Consider the following 26,391-nt stretch of genomic DNA (forward strand, 5'->3'; position numbering starts at 1 on the left):
CTCTGCGGCGGGGAGCGCGGCATCCTCTCGGCGCAGAGCCGAGCAGCACACCACCAGCATCACCACCGCCCACGGCTGCCCAGCGTGGAGGAAAAAGTGCCTGTGATCAGACCCAGGAGGAGATCGAGCTGCGTGTCCTTAGGGGAAACTTCGGCCAGCTACTATGGCAGCTGCAAAATGTTTAGGAGACCCTCGTTGCCTTGCATTTCCAGAGAGCAGGTAGGTTTCTCCGAAACTGAAGGGAGAAACTCCGTGAGGAGTGAGCGGCGCTCGCTTTCCCTCACGGCGGTGTGTGTCTGCGCTGGAGCTGTGCTAACTGTCAGGCTCCTGCTAGAGCACTGCAGGAAAACGTTAGTCCCTTAGCGAGTTTCTCAGCTCGGTTCTGCAGACTCGATAGAATCCCTTATGTCTATATAGGCGATAAATCGTAACGATGTGTTTGCTGTAGGACAGAAGGCTCGCTCGCTTTTCACAGGACCTTAAGTATTTAAAAGTAGTTCTTACCGTTTAAAACAAAACCCCAAACTAGACATCTTCGGCTGTCGGCTCCCTTGTTATTTTGATTGTTTCTTTTCCAAAGCCTAACGACTTCTCTGTTTCTGGCGGAGTTTATGAGAGAAAAAACTACAGCTTTTTAGCTGCTCGGGACTTCTGCTTTTTACTGCTTTCTGTCGACAAAATAATTGCCAAGTGCTAGAGAAATACCAGGTTTGGAGGGTTATTATTTGTCAACGTTGTTTGAGTGGCAGCTGTCCCTCTTCCTTGCAGATTACTGCCCCTGGTTTCTCTCTCCTCGCCCTCTCTTCCTCACCCCACGTAAGTTAACATTAGGTTTGGGTTGATGGGATTTAAGAAGCTTCTTTTTACTGAAGAGAGAGCTGTTCAGCAGAGTCTGGAGGGATGCCCGAAACGCTCAGTTTTCTTGAATGGAACTCTGTTGGTTTCTGCCTTCCTGAAAACTTCTCAGTGAGTCTTGTTTCTTGTAGCGCGAACCCCCCTGTGTGTGGAGTTTGTTTGTGTTTGGAACTTGCACGTGAGCTGCTGGAGCATCGAGTTGTGGTGCCGGTGGAACTGCCCCGAGGCTGCTGCGAGTGGGTTATCGGCCCCTTAGAGGGGGGCAGTAAGGGGAGTGTGTTTAATAAACGTACAAGTGAGCAGTTGCTGGGAAGTGCTCGTTGCTGCAGATCCCCCTTCTGCTGCTGCTGTGGCTGAACCTCACGGACACTAAATGAAATGTTTTAACTTTGCTCTGACCTGTGTCCCACGATGCGCTTCTTGTGCTGACTGTGGAACCGGGCCGAGGCAACGGGAGGTGGGTCTGAAACGGTGGAGTCGTTTCTGAGCACTTCTTTCCTTGCGTTCCCACAATAAATACAGCACTATCTGGTTTTGCTTAAAAGGTTAAAACGCAAGTGTGTGTGACAGGCGTCAGAAATAGCTCATTCACTAAGTTTCAAACCATCTGATGCATACTGTGGAAGAAACGTTAGTGTGTTGTACTAGCAGCTGTGTAGGGAATATTGTGTAACAATTTACTTTCTCTGTTCCCTTCTGGGTAGTAAATGCTCTCTTTCTGCCACGTTTGTCTGCAGTACAAAAACCTCAGAAAATGTGGTTTCATTAACCTTTCTAGATGATAGAAGATATTTGTTCTTATGCAAGTTGCTAAATGCTTCCTTTGATACTCGACTCACTTCCTAAAGGCACGCGCATATTTCAAGCTAAGGCATTTATTATTCTTTAAGTAACATCATAAATGTCAAACATAACTAAATACGTAGAATTTATTGACAGTACTTAAACCCTACATGTTCATAATATAATGTAACTGTTTGGTAGACTTTCAGAATTTGATCTTTCTTATCACTAGAAGTGAACAGAGACAAAGAGATCTGAAGTTCTTTGTTTTGCTAATAGTCTATTATGCTTTACAATAAATATCTGTGCACAGTTTAAATCCAATTCATAGATATATGTTCTGTGCAGTATTTTATAAGAAGAACACACACTAAATCCTCTGATCTCCTCTTGGACTTTGGAGAGAGATCTGACAGAGCTGATGAAACCTCAATTGTTTTGGGGAGGAGGAGTGAGCCTATAGTGTGTGACTTTATCAGAATAAACACTACAAGGTTTTTATATTGCTTCCTCGAATCAGGGAATGAATGCACTTCAGGCTTTTCAGAGAGCATTTATTATGTGAATTTTCTTTAAGGACTGATTGCCTGTTTTGCAGATCTTTTAAAAAATCATACAATGACTCTTTTCCAATATTAATATTTTAAGAGTGTGTTTACTGAGCACTGCTGGGAAGATCAGCTGAGTACAAGCAACGTGCTACAGGCCCACCAAGAGGGGGGAACTTTGGTGAATCAGAGCTCGGTTACTATCGTGATTCTATTTGATGTACTTCGTATGATTGTTACAAACCTGTTGTGTGTAGAGGTTTGTATGAACCTCTGCAAACAGGGACACGTGAGAAGAGAAAAGGCAGATGTGTCAAATCTTAGAATACCAGGTTGGGAGGGACCTCAAGGATCATTTGATCCAACCTTTCTTGGCAAAAGCGTGGTCTGGACAAGATGTCCCAGCACCCTGTCCAGCTGAATCTTAAAAGTGCCCAGTGTCAGGGAATCCAGCACTTCCCTGGGCAGATCATTCCAATGCCCAGTTGTTCTCATTGTGAAAAATTTTCTTTTTGTGTGGAATTTAGTTACTTTTAGAGGAAAATAAGGAACGCTAGTAGGGACCTTAAGGTTTCAGTTACGTGTTGCTTGACTCCCTGTCTAGTTAAATACATGAGAAAATAATTGTCTTGAGTTGACTGGTTTTTTTTTCATTAGTAAACTCAAGCCAACAATTCTAAGGGGTCTGCATGTGTGGAGAGTGGACATAGAGAATATTTAGATTATTGCTTTCTATACTTGAACAGGTATGGCAATTATAATGCTGGAAGGTTGATAAAATTGGATTGCCTTTATTCTTACCTTTTATATGACTCTCCATGTTTTAGCCACCAAAGTTTACAAATTGATGTTTATTTGTGGCTTTCTGCAGTACTTGCAGCTGGCTAATTTGAGGTGGGAAGTAAGAGTTTTGAATAGTTTATATCTTTACATTTTTATGCGAATATACTTAAATGCCTTTATCAAAAATATAAATGCACATAGAAGGAAGTGATATGACTGAAATAAGTCAAAAATTATGCAAATACAATGTCTTTTCTGAACTCTGCTATATTAACACTTCTGCTCACAGAAATTCATATGTCTTTAGCAGGCTTTTAGTGTTCTTACTTCAATATTCATCTTGGACCTAGGGAGGAATTGCTTATTAGGAGTATGACTGCAGTATTGATTGGTATTACAAATTTTGTGTAGGTGTTGTTTTGATTGCATATATTAATCGGATGCTAATCTGGCAGCTGTTCCTACTGCTGCTGGTATCAAATGATTTATCTTTGACTGTTGCATCTTTAGCACTTCTTAAGTTTGGGGTTTTTTTTTTGCATGAAAGCCAAATCAAAATCAGCAATCTAAAAGGTGCTTGTTGGTATTGCAAATTTTGAAAACACTCTGTCTTGAAAAATATTGTAGTAAAACTTTTTTTTTTCTTTAGCATGATGGTGAACGTGTATGTGAGAGCAAATAGCTGCACAGAAACTCATACGTGGGAACTTCTCAGAATTCAGAAAGTATCTGTGATTTCTAAAATTCACATTTTTCCTTAAGTAAAGAATAGGCCTTGCTAATTAAATACATAGGGTGTGTGTCCAAAATAGTCTGCAGAAAGAGCTGATACTTTTCCTTGTTATCTGACTAGGTTCAAGCACGTAGGGAGGCTGGGAAGTTGTGGCTAAAGGCTGCTTTCATGTTGTGCCCTGCTAATTACAGGAAGAACTGTCCTGTGGTTAGCCTCTTGGATTGACCCCCAGCTCTCCCCAGGTTCTGCTCCAAGCTCTCTCGCACCTTTGATGCATTACCACAGGAAGATCAGGACTTGATTTCAAAAGCAAAATATTTATGTAAATTGAAATTAATGCAGTTCCTTATTTGCTTACAGTTTATGTCCTTGTCTTTACCTATTCGTGAAACAAATTATACTTTGTCCTTAAGTACCTGAGGTGTAAACTTTCTAGTGCACAAGTTGTGTGTTAATATGTATTTTACAGTGTCTTAAAATTGTTAAATTTGGATATTGTTTGCAGCCCTGAACCATGTGAGCCTTTACCTGTTGATTGCAGACAATAGCTAGAAGATTTAAATTGTATGTTATGTGTTTGGCAAACTAGCTCTTCAAAATGTTAAGTTTTCCCCTAATGATTACAATGACCATTACCACAAGTGTACCTGCTGTTAACAGAATCCTCATATCTCTTGAGATTTCAGTGTTTGTCTTGTAGAAAAAATCAAGGTAGAAATGTGGTTGTGTTGAGCTGTGAATGTAACCAGTTTCAGTGGGATGTGACTGGGCGTGGGGAGTATACAGAGAGAAGGATTACAGGGTGAAAGCAATGGTCTTGGAAAACTGTGCAACCATATTTCAGATGAGTAGGATTGTATTATTTCTGTCTGGTTCTCTCTGACCTTGACAAAATGTCTTGCGCTAGATGAAATGTGAAATGAGAAGCCTCTTGGTAAGAGTTGCATCCTCTTTCTTTTTTCTTCCCCCCTGCTCCTTCCTTTCTTTTTTTTTTTTTTTAATCTGGAAATGATATTCTTGCAGTGTTATACTGCAAAAGAAGAACGATTTGAGGATGGTCAGCCTGTGGAAAACTGTGGAGTGGTCAGAGTTTAAGTTAGTATCTTCTGCAAAGTGGCCACCAGGACAATACAGTGGGTCACAGAGAATGACAAAGAATGCTTTTAGGGAGACTGAACGGAGTAAGAGCTCAGTTAGCAGATGTTACCTTAAGCTCATTTTTAGATATCCAAGACTTGGTGACAGTTTGTATTCTGGACAGCAAAAATACAGTAAAAGCAGGGAACTTGTCTGTAAGTCATCAGCGTAGTGAAGGGGGGTGACTGTCTCTGCAGGTGGGGTTTTCCAGAAAGAAAATGTCTGAGGAGAAAGGAAGGAGATCAGAGACAGCTGCTGTAGAAATGCTGGAGAAATCTGAAGCAAGGGGAGGCTGGTGTATGGGAGAAGTGACCAGAGCACCAGCAGGAGAGGTGGAAGAAGCTGGGAAAGAGGGCTCTAAGAACTGTGAGATTGACTGGGTCAAAGAACGCTAATAGGACACATTGGGTAAAGTATGAATTTTCAACTTTGTCTAGGAAGACATTTTAAACTTGTGAAATAAAATTGTAGAGATGAAGAACAAATGGATCCCAGGATAGTCTCTGGAGTGGCAGAGAGGGCAACCTCCACGCTTGGTTCATGAACAGTGTATTCTGTGGGGTTAGATGTGAAAGGGAAGAGAATTACAAGGAGTTGGGTAAATTTTCCTGAGGAAAAGACTCCTTTGGACACTGTGTGTGTGTGTGTGTGCATGTAAATGTCTGACAGTGCCATCCTAACAGTTGAGCTTGACCAACAGAACTGGTTGAACACTATGGCCTTAGATGTTTAAAAAGCATCAAATTCCAGCAATTTTTTTTTTTTTTTTATGAAAAAAGGTGGGTGGAAAGTGAAAAGAGTCTCTGGAATATGTCCCAACGCAGAGCAAGTTTGCAGTATGAGCTGAACTCTGGATCCCCCTGAGAGTGTCTCTCATGTTATGAGTGAATACTAGAACTGAGGGGCAGGAGTTCTGTTAAGCCTGGGCCTTACTTGACATTTGATAGGTAAACTGCATTTTTTTCCTCTCAGTTTTGTTTTCTGATACCTAAAAAATAAAGCTTCATGCAGCCTTATCATCATTCAAGAAAATTACTGAATGAAGCCCATTGTTAACTATCAAGTCTGATGTTCAGAAAATAGTAACTGAAGATAGAAAAGAGTAAATCATGTGCTTTTCAGTAAAGGTAATGATTACAGGTGGGGAAACATGGAGATATAGTCCCTTCTATCACTGATGAAAACTTGGAGATGAGAAGCTTTTGCTCACCAAATGAGAAGGCAAGGCAGACCCTGAGAGGCTACAGCCAGAGAACATTTTGTTGGAATATCACAGACTTGTCCCCAATAAAACTTTGTGGAGAGAGAGGTATGAAAGAATGGTTTAAGATGAGAGTAAAGGGGAGTGAAAGGAATTGTTGAATTTCGACATGACTTTTTCAGTGGTTGAAAACAATGTGTAGCAAGGTGGAACAACACAACAGAACAGATTTTAATGGGAAAAAAATGGGAATTTTCTGCGACTTAATAGCAGGAGTGGTAATGTAAGGTAATAGTGAGGGCTTTGATTGGTCAAGGCAGACTGTGTAATATATGACAATGTTAGTGAAGCATAAAACACATAACTTTAAGAGTTCAGTGGAAGTAAAAGAGTACGAGAGCCCTCCAAACAGACAGGAACCAGGGGTACTAATAAATTAGAATTCACAGAGTAACAAGTCAACTGACAGATGATAGTATTTGGGAAAAGGAAGTGTGACAGAAGCAGATTGGAGATATCTGTCCTTAAGTGCAGACCAGTTAAGTGAATGGCCTTACTGGGGAGTGTAACAAAGTGAAGTGTTCTAGGAACTAGAGATGGCACAACAATGAATGACTGCTGAAATAAAATTATTGTTCCTAGAGGAGTTTTATATTTGAAAATGCATCATATAGCTTTGGGAAAGGATGTAGTTCATATAAATACAGGCAGCTGGTCACCAGGAGTAAGTCTTAATGTGCTGGGCCATCCCTACTTTTTCATAGCTTTCTTGAAGTAAAATACGGTGGTGTTAGAGTGTCTCTTTTAACATCCAGTTTTGGTAGTGTTACATTTTCTTTTTGGTTGTATTAAACACTTTTTAACAAGACAGGAGGTAAACTAATGGCCATAAAAGGCATTCTTATACTAGGCTCACTGTTTACATCTTTAGCATGATTTTTGTTCCAACGTGACCTAAAATTGAAGGCTTATATTTATATTTAGGGTCTTCTTATTTTTCTTCGAGTCATTTTAATATTACAGATTCAATCATAATATTTCCTGGATCTTTAATTTATTTTTTTTTTTCCTCCGAAGCACTGTTGTGTAATACCAGTTTACCATTTCAGGAATATGATTTTATTCCTTCTGTCCAGCAGGTTCTCTTAAAAGAATTCTAAGTTTCTAAGTGCTCCAAGTTGCCAATATAGGATAAGAAGTAAAGGGTTTTTTAAGAATGGTTATCAGTGAGTTTTTACAGTAACTTTGGCTCTCCAGAACTGTTCCTAACCTTTTCCTGCCTCTTAGCTGGGCTTGTCACTTTGGAAGTGAACTGACCTTTCCTGAGCTTTCTCTGAGGCAGGGATTGATCCCTGTATTTGTAGGACATCATGAGCAGTTAATAAAATTCAGTGTCATGCGTATAGTTTAATGGTGCTGACTTCAAAAAGAAAGGAATGTTTTTGGGGGAAGTCTTAAGTGATGATTGTCTTGGTTGGTATCCACACTAGCCATCTTTTCATTTGCCACCTAGAGAATGTGATGTGTAAAGGTGTTCACAGGCTCTTCGATACCTGCTCTTGCAATTCCATGGCATCCTACAGATTCTCACTCTTAGAATTATCCTTGTTACAGAATAGGGTATTAAATTTCAGTTAATTTGAACTGCATTTTTGTAGATACAAGCAGTTACGGCCTTAGTAGGGGAGGGAAATTTGTGTTGAAATCTGAAGGTGTGGTTAGCAGACTGAAGAAGTTTAGATCCTGCTGTGCCTGTGAAATGCCATCTGCTCTGGCACTGCCCTGAAGGAACTGGCTCAGACTGGAAGAAGTAAAGGCACACTGGCACAGTTTTCTTCTTGACTCTTGGATCTGTGAGAAGCAGCCTTTATATTGCATGAGGAAGGATGAATATTGATGGGGTTAGACAGTTTCCAGTGAGATTGCCCGTACGAAAGTGCACTGGAACACAAATGTACCTGCTGAGTGTTGCTGATTATAGACCAGGAAAGAAATGGTATGATGACAGGAGCTTGGCTCCTCCTCACATGTTAGTATAGGATTGAGCAGTATATTTCATATCTTAACCACAAAATGGAAACACACTTATGTTATCCACCCTGTATGTGTCCTCCTGTCCTTGTTTCAAGGAACTGCGTTTTGGGGGCAGCGTAGTATCCATCTGGAGATCACTGAAGTAAGCTTACAAAGCAAATTGCAAATGGAACTTGAATGAGAGAATGTCAACTGATTATGCACACAGATGTTTAAGTAAGCATCTTCTAGTCTTTTTTTTTTTTTTTTTTAATAGTAAAAAGGTGAGGACTGTTACTTAGGAACTTTCCAATGATTAGAGAAATGTAGTATGTCCATCTGATTGCCATAACAGCTTCGTGCTCTTATGGCAAAGTGCAGTTGAGAGTATTTTGATTACAAGGATCTGTTAACTTATTTTTATGTAGCTGTAGAAAAGTATTCATTAGAATCTCTATCAGAGTTTCTTGCTACTTTCTATTCACCATAGCAGGATACTTCCACGGTAATACTGAAAATCTAATTTTTCCTACTATTTATAGTTTCTAGTTGAACAAATTTGGTTAAGACAGAGGCATTTGGAAGAGCTTTTGTGTTAATGACCAGTCTTTTTTTCTCATTGCTTTTAAATAGTTTATTTTTCATAAGTGGCAGCCTGTTCATTAGATGCCAAAGAATCCTTAAAGAAGCTTGAAAATAATAGGTTTGCAAGTAATTTGCTATGACATCAAGATAAAAATAAGAAAATGGGAGTAGTTGAGCAGAGGGAAATTGTGGCTATTGCTTTTAAGCGTGGCCTGTGTTTTCAAACCCTCTGAGACAATGGCTGTCATCCTGGAGACATCTGCCCAATGTTCTGAAGAAGGAAATAGTATTTCAGTCTATATGTGAAGGGTAACAATTTTTTAATGAAGAGTAAAAAACAAAGTTAATTTAAAGACCATAAGCTTCAAACAGTCTTGTTAAAACTGAATAAAACTGTGCTTAGGTATGAAATTTGCATAACTCATTAGTAAGACTCTAAATCTTACTAATGATCTTTAAAATTTCAGGACAAATTAATTTAGGAACTGACCTTATATCAGTAAATAAGAAATTGGTATCTCATTCAGGAAAGTATCTTACAACTCTAGAAAAGATTAAAGATCCAAACTGTTTAATATATTCAAAAGAGATGCTGAACTGCAAAAGTCAATACAGCTTTAATAATGGACCTGTAAAGATATGTATTTTTATGTCATTTTTCTTGTAAGAAACTAGTTGCTGTTAAAATCTCATTGCTAAAGATTTAGAAGTCTTCTATACTTGCCTTAACACTTATTCTAGTAGGCAGCTCCCCGGAGTCAGCAGGGCACTTAAGCTTTCAAGTGGAAAAGAACATGTGTTTTACAGTGTTTAAGGGTTGAGATTATGGTCCTTACTTGTTTAAAAATTCACAGGGTTTAATGTAATTTGTAACTTGGGCTCTCTAGTAGCAAGTGTTAACCATCTCAAATGAATGCATTCTTAAAGCCATGTTCCTTTCACTTCTCTGGTGATGGACAGGATTGGTGTGGTTTTAGAAGGCACATCTTTATTTCTTTGGGCTTGAAAGTATGAGAAAAATAATATCCCAGTATATTTAAGTTCAGTAGTAAATTGCTTACTTGCTTGTCTTTTTTTTAAATGTCATTTTTCTTTGTTTCCCTGTCCTTATCAGTTCTTTATTTTACAATAATTTTTAACACCTCTTCCTACCAGTGTGTTCCTCCTCTTTCCACATGTTACAAGATGAGTACCATAATTTGGTCCAAAATTACAGATATCTTTCAGCAAAGACATAAAAAATTTCTGACTGAAAACATTTTACTTCTTTAGAAACGTAGTAATCAAAGCATTGTTTTAAAAAAGTGTAGAATATTTAGTAACATAACTTATAGAAGAATTAAGTGTTTCTTTGTATTTCAGCATTGTTGCTCTAGACTGTCTTACATCAGCACAATGTAAATGGCAGTTATTGAAAAATGATGTGTAAGGAGACTGAAAAATGTGTACATTTAGTTTTTACATACCCATGCAGACCTTACTCTTTACCTTGGTACTGTACAATATCGTAAAGTTCCTTGTTTTCTCATTTTGTTAGTTCTGCAGGTCAGATGCAAGGTGCTTACTCACCTGCTTCATCCTCCCTAAGCATAACTGCAAATGAATTTGTAAGATCTGAGCTCTTAATGTGTCAGCTTTTGTAGTTAGGAACTTATTCTTTGCCCCCAGAGAGAACTGGTGGTTTCAAAGCTGAAAACAATCTTCTGTTTGTTTATTTCCTGGATAGAGGGGACAAAGGTTTTCTAGGTTGATTTTTTTTTTTTTTTTTTGCTGGTGTGGTGTGGGTTGTTTTGTTTGTTTGGTTTTTTTTTGTTGTGTGTGTTTTTTGGTTTTTTTTGAGAAGCCTAAGCCTTCAGCTGTCTTGTTTGTGTTTTGCCCAATTCTTTCCCATTGTAAGCCAGTGAGGAGGGAGAACTTGGAGTAGTGTTGGCTCAGGTGCTGCAGTTTTAGCAAGAGAGCTGGCAGGCTAATGATAATGGGGTATGGCCTGTGCCTTGGAAAAGGACTACTGAACATCTGACTCCCTTCACAATTCTCTAATTCTTTCCCCCATTCAAACTGGAGGGAAAGAATCAGAGAATTTGTGTTTGTCAATGTACTTTCCTGCAATGTTTGCAACCTGTAAAAAAGCTTTGCCTGATCTTTATAATACTGATGTTCAGGTACAAATTTAATTGAGATATTTCATTCTAATTACAGCTTGGGTTGTAACATGGTCAGCAGGAACAAAGGAGTATTTTCTGTCCTGATGTCTAGAGCTTTATTTGCCTCCAAGGTAAACAAATTTAAGTGGACTTTTACAGAACCTTTTTTTTAAGGAAATTTTGAACTTTATTTCCAATCTCTGAGTAATACTTTGGCTCAGCATGTCTGTTAGATTCCCAGCTGTGTCCCAGCTCTGTCTTTTTCTTTCCAGCAGCTCTCCTTCACTTTTTTTTTACGTGTTCTGCAGTGATACCCCTGCAGATTTCATGAAGAGGGGTAAGCCAAGAAAAGCCAGAGTCAAAAAGAACGGTGAGTTCCTTGCATCTGTCTTGGTGTGAACGTCATTTGGGAGGTGAGTTTGGTGGACAGAGCTGTATTTTAATTCTTGTGTTGCAGGAGACAGAGCTGGAGAAAATCTGTGCATCATGAGGGTGGGTTCTGTAGCTGGTGCATTGTTATAAGGCAGATAAGAGTTCTGAGCATTGCAAAAGTCTTAAATGGTTAGTATTTGGATAGAGTTCCAGGCCTTAGAGAAGCTAGCCTTCTGTACAAAATGGTCACGTTCTGTGTCAGTTCCAGAACTGAAATGGTTTAAGTCCTTGGGTGCCTGTGTTCGTGTTGAGATAGAAGTGTTTTTAGTGCCTTCTGACATCCATTGTACGTGGATGTTCTTCCGCTTGCTTCTAATCTAGGCATCTGAAGACTCACTTTACCAAAGATGTCCTCAGCAACCACTTAGTTGGTTGAGTAGGTCATAATTTAGTTTTGAAGAACCTGTCTGAACCTAAAGCCGCCATGAGCCTCATGATTTTTCTCTTCATCCCTCTCTTCATTCAAGTGCCATTCATCCCTGAAACTTCGTCATCTCTTTCTGGAATTTCCATAAGCACGTACCAGACTGCTGCTTTTATTTTTTATTTTTCTGATCTGGCTTTCTGTTCAATTGAGGAAAATTGTCTGTTGGTGAAGAAAACGTGTTCTTTTTTCTTCTGCCTTGCCTTCCCACCCACTATGCGGGTACTGCAACATCAGAACGAAGAGGAATGCAGATGTGTTTGAAGAACCTAAGCAGTGATGCAGAGGAAAACTATACTAACAGAATAGAAAAGCCTGCTGACAAAAACATCTGTAGTTAGAGAAGAACATTGCTGAGATGCCAGCAAGTAGTGAATTGCTGACTAAGCCAGAGCAGTGATCATATTGGTGAAACATGGCAGCCCCGTTTTTGTTTCTCTTTTCTGCATGGGTATAGCTGCCAGCACATGCCTGCGGGCCGTTCTTCTGAGGGTTTTTGTTCAGGGCACTTGTTTGTCTGTACCCCTGGGCTTCTTGACCTGAAACTTTGGGGTTTTTATTTTTTTGGAACATGACGAAGTTATTTGTGGTATTAGATTTGAACAAGAAGGCTTCCCAAGAAACTGAGAATCTCTGATGTATTTGAAAGAAAGAGACTTCCAGTTACTGGAAAATCAGTACAGGTTTAGATCCCGTTTTAGGGCAGCTCTGACTTGACGTGAACCTGGCCTCCCAAGTGATTAAGCTTTTGTGAAAGAAGTGGTGAAAAGTCCCTAATGTTGCCTCCTCTCTGCACCTTCATGTTTTCAGTACCCAGTTCTCTTTAGTGGTCAGGAAGCTGCTGTGACAGGTTGTTGGGGCTGGCTGTCATCTGTCTACTTCAGAATGCTTGTGGGGATTTCCTATTTCAAATTGCTCTGGGTAGTCAGTGAAGGTGGGAGACTTTTTTTCCCCCCAGCAGTAAATTTCATGTGTGTTTTTGCCTTGCTGAGCATTGCCCAGAATACTTAACCAAAAAAATGTTACTTTTATCTTGCCGCCTTGCTTTCTTTGTGCCTCGCAACTGCTCCACAGTGCAGAAAACCAGTGATGTTTTACACCGGATAAGCACCAATGTCAGCACATAAAAGCTCTGTGCTGGAAATAGTTTGTTTCATGTTTATTCACGTCCTGAAATGACCAAAATTAAATTCACATTTAAAAATAAACCATAAAATTATGGGGTGTGCGCAGTATATTGTCAGAAAGGCTAGGATTTGTATTTTTTATTAATGTTTTAGATTATTTTTTTTTAAATTTGCCCTAGAATGTGCAGTTTGCCTGCAGGAGAGCTCACCGATGAGATCCATGTACTTTCTATTTTTTTAGATCAAAATGTGATTTATATTTTTTGTGGTGTATGCAGTAACTGTTTTGTGATACATTTTTGAAACATTCTTCCTACTGCTATATGAATACACATCTCTTTGACATCAATGAGAAGCAGTTTGATAGATCTTCCTGATGTTTGTATCTAATTTATTCTGTGTATAAAATCAGGCAAATTCTGTAACTACAAAGTTAAAGTCACAGATACAGAGAATTTGATGTTTTATGTAAAATCTGCAGGTGACTATTTTTTTTAGATAGTTTGTGGCAGAAACTTTCAGTAGTGCAAATGCAAATTAAAAAATACGTAACAGATATCTTTTAATTTTAGGTTGTGTTTTCTTTCTTACGTGTTCCTTCTCGATTAAAAAGGAAATGCGGTGTAGGCAGCTACTGCAAAAGCATGAGAAAATTAAACCAGCATGGATGAAACTTGGCTCTGGAAGTTAACTTCTAGGTAGGCAAGGCTAACTGGAAAGAAGTCAGTCAAGGGTTAAGCTCAGTCTGTTTCGCTGGCTGCCGAGTGAAACAGGATGCAGTGACTACATTGTCAGACTGCTGGTGTGAGTGCAAACAGATGAGGAAATGCTGGATCAGGCACTTCAGCAACTTGGGCTGTTACCTAGGAAACCGCTTGCGTCATACTTGCAGCAATTAGCTTACAGTTCTTTTATTTTTGATAGTGTTGCAAGCTGAACTCGACTGTTACAAAGGAGAGGACTGGCTTGGTCTCAAAGCCTTCTGCTGCGGCGCTCAGGAGAATTTGCAAAGCTTCTTTGGAGAAACTGAAAAATTATTTAAACTCTCCAGCCTACTTCTCCAAGGAATGTTGTAGTTGTGCTTGATTCTCAGAGATGTTCAATCGGATTTTTGTGATCTGTATGAAAATGATCATCCCTAGTTACCAGAGTGAAGGACTAGGCAGGGTTCACCAGTGCTTCCCACAGCACTGCTTTTTGTAGCGATTCTACTGACATTTTGTTATGTAGTACATATTAAAGAATAGTTTTCAAAGTTAAGGTTATGTGAGGTTTAACCTCGGAAGCAAGGGATTCTTTTTTCTAAATACTTTTTTCCTGCATTGATTAAAATTCAATAACTTCCAGTAGTTACCTATCCACTAATATGAACCAGTTAGTGTTGAAAGCAGTGCGTGTTTTATCTCAGAAAATCATTGCGTCATCTGCGTTTCACTAAAAAACTGTCCATAAATTCACAGTAACTCATTTAATATCGATGTTATGTTGTTAGTAAGGATATTGCACTATGGCTAACTATGGCTAGTAATATTTTTAGGGAAAAATCATGCAATGACTAAGAGGCTAAACCAAGAATGTTTGTGGTTTTACCTTATTTTTTTGTGTGTGCTTTTTACATAGGCAAATGCATGAACAAACTAGTATTGTAGTACATAGTGAAAGCCTTGAACTTGTTGTAGTGTTAACCTTAATATAGAATACACTTGTGTTGCTGTGTTTGCATGGAGCTTAAAAAGTTAATATATTTTAAATGTTTGAATACTGGGATTTTCAAATTATTTTTGAAGAATCCTTCCATACAACCTTCCCCTCCCTTTTCTTCCTTGTAAAAATAATAACTTTGACAGATGATCACATAGAGCTGTGCTAGTATCTGAAGTCTATACAAAGCTCTTGAGGGTGTGTGTGTGAAATAACCAACCAACCAAATCACTAAACCTTCCCAGCACCCCACCCCAAACCCTCAAAACTCCTCCCAACAAAAAAACCCCACAACTTCAAGCCCAACTCCAACCCCCTCCACCCCAAACCCTTGGCTGAGAAAGATGGAGCATCTCTGTTTCTGCACATTTATGATAGAATAACTTGGCTGTAAGTGTCTGGCAGCCTATTATTTTTAGGACATTTTTCACACTGTAGGCCATGTCATCTATGGTTAGTAGTATGATCACTGTGGTTGCATTCCAAATGCTGATCCCTATCTACCTAGCCTGGGATCTTTGTGTGGGATTCTCTGCAATTTTCTTAAACAAAATAAACAAAAAAGGCATTTTTTTGTGTGTGTGTGAGTGGAGGTGGCTAAAGCACTGGGGTGCCATTCTGAAGGGAGAGCAATGGTTTTTGCTGTGAGTTCAGGTTGTCTCACTGAGCTGTCTGCCCTCACTAACGCGTCATCGCCTGTGGCCCCTGCTCAGGATGGGCTTTGTTTGGAATGTGTTCATATGAGCTCAATTACAAGTTATGAAGCTTTACCATTTAAGACAATGAGTAATGGGATTTAAATCTGTGTGATGATCTGGAAATCTCAATTTTGTATTGTGAATTCAGTCCTTAATCTTCTTTATCCTTTCAGTTCTGGACAGTAAAATGGAGGTGACGGTGTCATCAGGTCACCGTTAGGTTCCATGAGTGTCTCCAGTTACTTTGCCATTTACTCAGGGCCATGCCTGAACATTATGCAATACATCAAACATTGAATATCTTGTTTTTTCCTCATTTAGTACTATAGCCCTGTAAGACTTGTCAGTCCTCCTTCAACGAAGGTTATGGGAATTACATGATCACATGCTTTTTTTTCTGCATAATTTTTAGTATTGTTTAATTATCTAAATTTCATCTTCATTCTGGCACTTGTTAGCTATTTTCAAAAGTGCTTTTATGAGCTGACAACATTCGGTTGTTGTTTTCCCACTGTCTGTTCTCAGCCAGACTGTTTGGTATACATGCGTGTTTCAAAAGATAAGTCTGTAATAACAGATGGAACTGCAGCCTAGTAGGACACCACTTGGCTCTTCAGTCTCTCAGGGACGGGGGTGGGGTGCGTGTGGTGGTTTTTTTTTTGGTTTTGTTTTTTTTTTTGAGAGAGAGAAGGAACTGCATATTTTTTCAGCAGTCTGAAGTTTTGAGTGATTCCTGGGGAAACCTTTGGTTTGTATCTGTCATAGTCTCCTGAATTAGTAATTCACCTAGTTTAATATTTTGTTCTATAACTTTTGTAACCAGTCAGACAGATGAGTGGTATGGGGGGAAAAAAAAAAAGGAATTGAGATCTCTTCCATGTTCCTCTGATTGTGATTTTTACTGAGGAAAACAAATCAGTAAAATGTTTTTTGCAGCTCTTGTGCTGTGAAGTAGTTCGTAGAAAATACCACTGAAAACATCAAGAAAGTGACTGGCCCTCCATCATTTCTTTATGTACATAGCTAAAAGGGCCAGCAGTCAGATCACCTCCCGTGGTTAGTTATGTGCATCAGAATATTTTAATGCTTTTCAGAGCAACACAAAAGTTGGAGGAACACAAAGGTTGTTTGGGTTTTTTTTCCCCTCTATTTGGTTTTCTCATCATACGGTTGTGTTTGTAAATGATCATTAGAATCACCTGAGATGGGCAGGCTTTTAGAAAATATTATTTTTATTGTCTAATCTGAATAGCTTTCTTCTAAGTCTTTTTATTTCAAACCATCTTTGCCAGTAGTGCTTTTTTGTTTCCATGTAATCATTAAGGTCAGTAGAGGAAATGATGTAGACAAGAGTTCTGTTCACTAACCCCTTTCTCCTGATACTAAAATCTCCCTATTTCCTCTGAGTAGGAAGTTTCTCCATGGCTCCACCCTAGGACATCACAACTTGAGCTTGCAGTAAACTTGCCATTGGGCTTTGTTTGTTTTGCATTTTCAGAAGATAAAATCTACAGAGAGCCATGCCTTAGCCATCTCTGAATTTTTCTGGCATGTCACAAGTTTTCACTGTTTATTTGTTTTCTGTGTCCAATTAAATAACTTGTTTCCAGTTTCTTCAGTGTCATGCTTTCTCTTAATGTATTTGGTATCCATGCAGAATTTGACTCCATAGCTAGACAACAGAATGTATGTGTTTCCTAAAATCTTGTGGAATGGAGAGCTCATTTCTCCTTTTCACTGCCTTAGACTGCAGTTGCAGGTGTTTCTGCTGGGTCCTTGTATCCCACTGCAGTTTTCTTCTGGGATAGTAATTTTATAGACATTTCTGACTTGAAACACTGTCCTGTGTGCACTGTAGCTGTTTAGAGGAAATGTTTTCGCTAAGATGCACATTGGAGGCTGAGACGTCAATGGCTTTTAAAGTCAGGTGATACAGTGATCTCAGTAACATTTCTCTATACTGCCCTTTTTCCTTTATAATTTTAGAATGTTAAACTGTTGTCTCTGGTGTTTTTTTTTTTTTAGTTTTGTTTTGTTTTTTCTCTTCACTGCTACTACCAGCAGCAGAGCTAACTGGTGCAGCAGCTCTTGTTGGCTGGGCAGTACAATTGCATTGCAAGTCTTCATTAAAACTTTGAGTCCTGAGGTCAGAGCATGATAATTGTCTGATGCTAAGAACTATGTTAAATTTAGATTAACTTCTATGTAGTCACAAAAAAGGAATTTTTTTTTTTCTCCCCATCTTTGCACAAATCTCTTCTAATCAGAACACCTCTACTCAGATGTTCCTATTCCCTGAATGGTTTGTGGCTCTTCCACTGAAAGGAGTGGTCCTTCCCAGCACTGTCTGCTCGTTCCTGCCCTGGCATCATCCCCCTTTGTGCTGACACAAGCATTCATGAGACTACACAGTGAACTAAATTGGGGAACTAATCCATGTTAAAACTAATCAGTTGTTTTTGTAGTTCTTTGCCACGTGTCTGCATGAATGCTTTTGCTGCGTAAGGGAGGGAGTGACAGAGGGATGGGAATGAGCAGTGAGGCAGGGCAGGACTGCTCCTTTATTGTGCCAGTGCCAAGCTGTGCTGATTTAAGAGGACTAATGGCACTGCAGTCTAAAGAATGGATGTGTTAGACCTTCCCAGTAAATCAGTCAAAATAGCATACTCTCACTCCCAAAATCCTCTGTATTTTTGCTGTATTTTGCGTGAACTGTGTATTCTGCATTTGTCTACTTGAAGTAAAAAGAATTGAATGCTTCAGCATCAGATAGCTGAAAAAATGGCAAACAGGCACTTAAAGGCTAAGATACTAAGCAATTGCAGCCAGGCATGGGACCAGGCTTGCAATATGTAACATTATCCACAAAGTTTTCAAAAAGATCTTGAATGGAAAACTACAGTTTATATCCAAATTAGACTTGTACAGTAAATGGGGCAGAGGGTTCTTTTGAAAAACAGTTTAAGATTGTGTGGTAACAGACAGGATCATACCACATTCCAATGTGAGAACAGAATGAACTGGTAAAGGACATGTGAATCAGATTCTTCCCAATACCTGAGTATCTGGCATTCATTTAAAGCAGTGATTTAATACCGTTGTGTTTGTGAAAATCCCTTATTATTTTCAGAGTGAAGTCAAATGAAAACATAAAACTGTAGCAACACTTTTGTGAGTCACCTTATGACTCTTGGCTTCTCATCAATCCATCACGTTTCTATCTACAGGACTGAGTCTGTAACATTGTAGTGGAGAAAAGCTGTCATCTCAGAATGTGGAAGTCTTCTCATGCTCAGTTAAGAAGTATGTCTGTCCGTCTTTGATGCTTCTTGGTATTTTGATGATTTTTCTGCCCACTTTTATGGGTACCTGGTTTCCAGTAACATAAGTTGCTACAGTAATGAAGCTGTGAGCCAGCTCTGTGCAATAACCCTCCTTGGCTCTTAATTTTCATGTTGCCAAAAAGTCACATACGAGACAGCAAGAAAAATGAAAATATTATCAGAAAGATGGTTTCTTATTAAGAGTTCAAGCCCAGACTGAACTTGGTGGGACAAATAGGTCCCTTGACTTTGATCTTGCCAGCTTCAGAGTTCTATTGGGTTTACAGTTCTCTTTAATATAGAATTGTGCAATTCAACCATATATCACTTACTCCTTTCATAATAACTTAGTCTGCACTATGTTCATTTTCTAGAGGTGTTTGCTTATGAGTTCTGTTCATCATCCCAGTAGAATCACCAGAGTAAAAGGCATTAGCCACCGTTGCAAGTAGAGAAATGGAAGCAGGCACAGCACATGTCTCATTGCAGCTTTTGAATAAATTCATCTGTTGAAGAGTACACACAGGTGACTTCAGGTATCTGTTTCTGTTGTGAACTTTTGAGTATTCTTCTACTGTATGCTGGAGGTTTGTAATAAGAGAAAATCTTGTGATGATGTCTGCAGTCCTGCTGCTTTTTGTTGTTAGATCTACCCCTTTATGAAATCTGAAATATTAGATATAGCGACCAATAATGCCTTCCTTATTCAAGGACAGTTTTTTCTTTTTATTTATTTTTAAAATAGTATTCAGGAAGATAAAGCAGAAATTTGCTCTTAAGTTCACGTTTTTTAAATCAAAACATTAACAAAAAAGCTGATTATATATAGATGCTTGACAAAGATTAAACTCAAACCCAGGAGAAATGAGAGGGAAGTGAAAGGAATTATAAACTGGAGAGAAAACATTAATCACGTGAAGAAGAAATGAGACTATAGTAGTGTAAAGTTAAGTAAAGCCTGTTGTCAAGCTGAATTTACTTGGTAATTTTTAGATCTTCCTTACCAATTATTCCTAGCCAGAAGATGGAGTTAGAACACTCTTTTTGATTGTGTCAAAATAAGGATTTAGCAATTCTCAGGGCTTCATCTGTTAGCTAGTGATTGTACAAGACGATCTGTTCTAGACAATGCTGTGTGAAGCGTGCAGGATGTGCAGGGTCCTCCCTCACTCAGTTTCCCAGAATATGGTCTGTAAGATCTTTGCTGTATGGCTGGTTGGCAGAAATACACTGAAATCTTAAACCAGTACAAAGACTTTTCAACTGAAAACTTGAGAAACTTATAGTAAAGAAAGTGTTGAGAGGAATTGTTCATTGGCGAGACAAGTGGCAAACACTTTTGAAGAATGTAGGGGTGGCCCTTAGCAGTCACCGACTGCAGCCGGGGGCGAAGGATCTGGGGAGGAGGCCGCCGTGGCCGGTCCGGGATGGCCTCGGGGAGCTGTGCCTGGTGCTGCGAAGGGACGGCCTGCGGCCTGCAGCGCGCTCCCCAGCGGGCACGCGGGAGGGGGCGAACGTGGCGGCTCTTCTGAGTGGGTTTCATCCTTCCAGTAATCTTTTTGGTTAGTTGAACGTTTGAAGAAGTGGCCCACAGGCTTAAATGTTTTGTAAAACTCCTTGTTGTGGCTGATACGCTGTCAAAAGTTAAAGGCTCTCTGAAACCGGGCCAGTGTTTTCTGTACACGGTCAGTGCTGACAAGGGTGTAACCCAAGGCCACACAAGGCATTGCTGATCCTATTTCCCTCTCTCTTCCTATGCCACACGATCAGGGGCCATCCAGTCCAAAACTTACCTTTCTTTTATGTGAAAGTCTTTGTTCTCAATGCAAATGTAATGTGTGCTGCTTTAATTAATGAGCTTGGTTACAGTCCTGTATGGGTGGAGGAAAATTAAAGATTATCCATTTATCTATTGCTCCAAAACATGCATCAAACAGAAGCAATTTCAGAATCTTTTAAGTGTTTGATTGTATTGGTATTTAATACCAAACATGAACCACAATAATATTACAGATTTTCTTGCTATGTCGAAGTGCTAAAAAGGCTGTAGTGCATTTGTATTTATTCGATGTCATTATATAAATTAGAGCTTTATGCTCTCTTTTCTAGTGCACTTGTAAAGCAAAGGACTGTTATTTTGAGAAAATGCTTAAAGATAGTACTTCTAGAAGATTAATACCTTGTTGAAATTTTCTGACAAAATATTAAAATTTCAAATTTTCAATATGAAATAAAAATATAGAATTTATGATGAGTACTGTTTAATGAACTGATGTGGATTGTTTGGTTTTGTTCATTCCATAGCTACTTGCAAGTGCTTTGTGTAGCTTTATTCTTTCTATTTGCTTGAGGGATTGCTGCATTCTCTGCTGGTTACTCAGCAATGATTATTTGAAGCAAATGTTTGAAGTTAAAAAAACATAACCAACAACAACCCACCATAAACAAACAAACAAAACCCCCCCAAACAAACAAAAAAACTTGAGAAAAAGCAAAACCATGCACATCCAAATTCTATATTTTATAAAACTTTTAAAAAACAGAATGCCTAACATTTGCAAAACATGCCTTTCCCACCCTATTTTTTTTCAGATCTGTGCATTTATTGACTGACTTGTTATGATGTGTCTAAATATTGTAAAATGCCCTGTGTGTTCACACTGGGATCTCAGAACTTCAAAGCAGCTACACGCTTTTTTACTTTTAGCAATATTATTGTCAATGTCCAAAATATAATTGAAAAACTTCAAAATTAAACTACAGCTTTTCTGTTGTGACATTTAAAACACGTTCGTTAGTATTCAGAGTAGTTTCATAACCAGTATGAACTGTACATTATACTTTTATTTGAGCCATTGTTGTAATTTTTAGGAACCCTTTATACAGGCTGAGAAACTGTTTTCTAGTTTTCAAAGTAGTAGCTCATTTTCTGTTTCTCGAGGCAGTTAATGTTTAAGTGTGATAGTGAGCGTTAACATTGTTTGAACATAATAGTGTGAGCCAGTCTTAGGGTGTTTGTAACAGCAAGTTTCCACATAGCTTTATTTTTTAAGCACCAATATGATTTTTTTTTTTCATTGAAGAGTAAATCAATGGAACTGTTCCATTCTGTAAATGAATCAGCATTTCTTTTATAAGTAGCTTTTTCTAGTTTTTACCAAATCATTTTTGTGAACTCCAAGTTGAGTTTCCTCTAAACAGCATCCTCCATTGTTAGAGCTTTAGTCCTGAACTTACACCGTTTCTCAAAATCAGAGTCCTTACAATAAGCTAAAGCATCTTTAAGCTATGGAAATGTATCCCTAAGGTTTGTTACAAGGCAAAGATTGTCTAAGAAATAAATTCCTGTCACCTATTTTATCTTCCTGTTAAATACTAGTAAAAGACACAGTCTTGTGATGTCCAATATCTGGACTTGGTGAGGAATTTTTGTTTGCTTACCACAGGTACCTGTTTTCCAGGTCACCTCTGAAGTGGCTGTTCTGACCTTGTTTTGGGGTGTGCTTCTCTAGCTTAATTTATTTGCAGTATAACCCTGTATTATATTATGACTGTAACATTTTGTAAATGTGTACACATTTATGTATGTGCATGTGTATGTGTGTGGACATCATAGACGGGTGAATTCAAGTACTTTCTTATTGTGCAAACATCTATCCCTAGTATTTTTGAATTTATTACCTTATTTTGGTTACATTTGACAGAAGATAATAATAAATCTTATATCTTATTATATAATAAATGAATAACCGATTTCCTGTAAATTTCACAAAAATCAGCAGCCAACAAGAGAAGAGAACTTACTAACACTCTCATTGTGGAAAAGACAGAAGAAGCCACAAAAGACAGATGGAATGAGTGTCTAAATACAGGAATACTCTAAATAGAGGGAAATGGGGCATTCGGAGCTTGCAACTCCATTGCCGGGGAGTCTGGTCAGAGGACAGATATTCCGAGGATTTAATAATTGGTGCTCCTCACAGAGCTACTTACCCCTTTTTCTGAAAAAGTGTATGTACTGTTCTGATATTCGTTGTTGGGATATTTTAGGCAAGTTTTGGGAAGAAAGTCTTCTATGTAGTGAAAGATGACAGCGTACTTCCTTCGTGTTGTAGGACTTAACTCCCTGTTCTTCAGTCTTTACCTGTTACAGAAACCAGCGATAGCAGCTCCAAGAGAAATGAAATGCTGTCTCATTTATTGGCTGATTTATTTGTGCTCTGAGCCTTTCTCACAGTAAGTGGTGACTCTTTCTTTGGAAGAGGCTGCTAGATGGGAAGGGCAGTGGCCAGTCCTTGCAGGAGGCACTGGGACAGGTGCTGACTCGGGGTGAGGTGTTCTTCACTGCCGCTGCTGCTGCAATGGCAAGTTGGCTCACTGGGAATTTCTGTCATGTTGTACCACATTCAGAAGCTGAAGAATAGGTTACAGTCTCTTTTTGAGGAGCCCTGAATAGTAAAATGGACGGCAGATAAAAGGATGTAGCAGAGAAACTTGCTTTTCAGGGAAAAAAGTTTCATAGAATTTATTTTCTTAGAATAGCCAGAAAGCCTCAAGTTTTATTAACATTGATTCCTACTTATTTTTTTCTGATGCTCCAAGTTATTTTTTCCCCCCCTAAGAAAAGAAACTTAGGTGTGTGTGAAGTATGTTTCTTATTGTATCTCTAAGTTCACGTTTTGTTTGTGGATAAGATGGTTTGTATGTTTATCATTTAGCTTATATGTATGTGTTGTCTATTTCAGTAGTGAGTTGTTTGGGTTTTTTTTTTCCTTTTAAAAATTAACTAGTTAACATTTATTAATGAGAGGACAAAGAAGGAAAACCAGACACTTGAGATTTGGCAGTTTCCAAGACCAGTTATTAGAACAACAGCAAAATCTATCTCCCAGTAAGTCTTAACTTCTTTATGGGATACAAAGCTGGCATTGTGGAAGCATAATTCTAACTGGAATTCTGCAAGTGTGTGCTTAGTGCATTGGCTGCATTTTAGGTAACAACTGGGCATTTGCTTCTGGGTCTTTGCTTCCAATCACAAGTTATATTTTAAAGATTATCCAGGTGGCTTCTGAATGTCTCTGTATGGGAGGTTTACCAGCAACGAGCCTTGGACAATGGAGTCTCCTGTTGTCCATTGAAGCACAGTTGAACTGTGTTCTGGCCCCTCAAAAATTCTCAAAGTGTAGCAGTTTGAACAGCTACTTGTTCCCTTGGGCACCTTGATTGTTTCCAGATACAGCAGCAGAAAAAAGATGCTTTGTTTCCCGAGGGTATTAGAAAAGTGGCAACTCAGTTTTTGACTGTCATGGTGGGAGGTGTGATGGGAAGTAAATTCAGAATCCTGGAAGAGTTGGCCTAGAGTCCACGTACAGGAATAGAAATCAGAAAGCAAGAAAAAGCAATTGCTGAACTGTGACAGAATCAATGAGGAAGGCTTTGCTGAGTTTAGTACAACCATTTTTTAATTCAGATCTCTCTGCTTTACTTCCAGATAAACAACTTAGACTTTTGACTAGTGTTGGAATGTTTCAGTTTGGGTTCAAATAGCTATTCTTGGCCCAAATTACTCCTGGACATTGTCCAGAGACAATATTCATTAGGAGTGGGTTGAAATCACAGGTGGGCTTTCTCCTGCTGGCAGACCAAAAAACTACTGAGAGGTGGATGAAGCCACCCACTATCTGCTTCAGATCAAATTGGTGTTACTTGTTCCTTTTCCTTGTCTTTTAAAGAAATTGGGGATGAATTGTGTAAAACTGCATGTCAGGAAGTAAATGTTTTTTTTAAAAGAGAATTACCCCTGTTTACTTTTTTTATTACAGTTTTTCTGGTTTGCATATGGATGGTGGATTTCTCTTTGAGGGGTGAAGTTTCTGATTTTGATCACTTCTTCCATTTGATATAGAATATGTTCCAATCAGCCTTCCCAAACTTATAGTAATTCTTCTGTTAGCTTAAAGCAAGAAGCAGACTGTGTTCACTTCCCGTGCAGTTTTTTGATTGGAGATGTGTACAGCAGAAAACTGTGATAAATGCACACACAGCTTCTCAGGTCTCAGAAACTAATTATAGCTCAGGGGCTGAGAGTGACTGTTGAACGTGAGGTCTCATATTGGAACTACGTCAAAAGAATATGAAAATAAGCATTCTGGTTTTTGTAATATTGACTCATCTTATTCAGTTTTGTTCTCTGCAGTGTCCTTTTTTTGGCCTTTCTGGTTTTAGCTTCTTTCTTCATGTTTTCTCAGAGCTAGCAGGAGGAATGTGAGCACACAAGGTACAGACGCTCTCTGTTATGTCTTCTAACATTAGAGTGCATTCCTATTAAGCTCAGCTCTGATGAGAAAGCTGCTTAATTTCTATAGCTTGAAGCTGCAGAATGCCTGCTAGAGGTGGAGCATGCAAGTCTAGCACTTCACTTTAAATATTTTTTTTGAACTGGTGCAGACTATGCAATTTTTTTTTTCTTCTTCAGTAGATTTCTGAGTGTAACAACTGATTAGAAACTTTACTGCATGTTATAGAATGGGAAGTATCAAGCTATTCATATTGTGGGGTTTGTTTGTAAATTACTCCGGACCAATAAATAAACCTATACATACAGTTTTCACACACGTTCTTTCTGAATTAAAATTCTGTAACTGAAAAAATGTTTAGCTGGGAAGCTGTCACAACCAGTTTTGCAGCTGACTAGTTTTATGTTGTTTATTCTTGAAGGTCTTCAGAATAATTTTTGTACTGAGTTATTTAAAGTAGAGCACTCCTAAGTTCCTTCAGTGCTAGACTTTCTAAACATTTGACTATTTAGAAAATAGTGATGGGATGATTATTTCTACTGGTGCAGGGTGTTTTGTGAGACCTTTTGTCTTCCTGCTGTGGGAACAACAGGGCATTGTCCCTATAAACAGTTGCCCAACAAAGTTGTTACTGGATTTGAATTTTTGCTTACAGGTTAAACAGAAGTGAAAGAAACTGAAAGCTTGCATTGCCAAACTGATGACTTCTTTATTTGTTTGGCTGGTTTTTGGGGAGGAGCAGGAGAGGGAGGATGGAAATTGTACCATATTTAAGCAGATGATAAACATTCTTTGAAAAATCCCATGAAGTTACAGAAAAGCTCTTTTGTGATTTTTACTTCTGAATTTGTCTCTATTTCCCTGAAGCTCTGGTGAGCCCTGCATACTGTCATTCTTTTCCAATTGTAAACAGAGTTTCGGTACTGCCACTTTTTCACCAAAGGCTGTTCCTAGGCGACTGCTGACGTCAGCCTGTGCAGCACAAGGAGGTTTGTGTGTTTATCTGCTGTGGGCAGACTCTCAGAAAAGACGAAAGTCTGTAACTAGATTAGGCCAAAGAGATTGCTGCTTTAAATAAGCATATATAGTGTTTGCAATGTCATACTTTATTTTTTCTGCATTTTATTTTGATAGCAGTTGTATCTTCTGTTGCATACGCCACACTACCTACTTTGCAGGAGACGATAAGGAGGGGTATATATCCTCTTTGCTACTGCTTTAAGGGGGCAGCCTTTTTCCCCTTCTTTTCTATAGCATGGTTAGAACGAGAATTTGAAAGGAGTATGTGCCATAGCACAAAGGTTTCACATACCTGATCTTGAGGTTAGAAATAAGACTAGTAGAAATGAAAACCAACATACAACTTCCAGTTCAAGCAAAACATATTTACTTAGAGATTTTTGGCTGGAGCCTATACATTTGGAAAAGCTGGAATGATACTCTTGGAATATTTTACTGCATGCCTTTGTGTCAAACAGCGTTGGAGTAGAGCTGGCTTGATGACCTTTATGAATGATTTTTTTTTTCCTTGAATATTCTTGCAGCACACCCACACTGAATATAAATTACCTGTACCAAATCCTTTTTGTATGCAAATCTTCTTATGAA

General features: G+C 38.7%; 1 protein-coding gene across 1 annotated transcript in view; it reads left to right on the plus strand.

Annotated features, from left to right (window-relative positions):
* Positions 1 to 3: 3 nt before the first annotated feature.
* The window catches only part of PDE3B (phosphodiesterase 3B, cGMP-inhibited), a gene marked incomplete at its 5' end in the record, with an annotated part of 80,185 nt that continues 53,797 nt past the window's right edge, over positions 4 to 26,391 (plus strand). The window contains one exon of the mRNA XM_008949173.1: positions 4 to 219. Within this exon, the coding sequence (XP_008947421.1) occupies positions 4 to 219 (216 nt within the window). The remainder of the gene's footprint in view (positions 220 to 26,391) is intronic.

The sequence above is a fragment of the Merops nubicus genome, unplaced genomic scaffold, assembly GCF_000691845.1.
Source record: "Merops nubicus isolate BGI_N331 unplaced genomic scaffold, ASM69184v1 scaffold28311, whole genome shotgun sequence".
Lineage (NCBI taxonomy): Eukaryota > Metazoa > Chordata > Aves > Coraciiformes > Meropidae > Merops > Merops nubicus.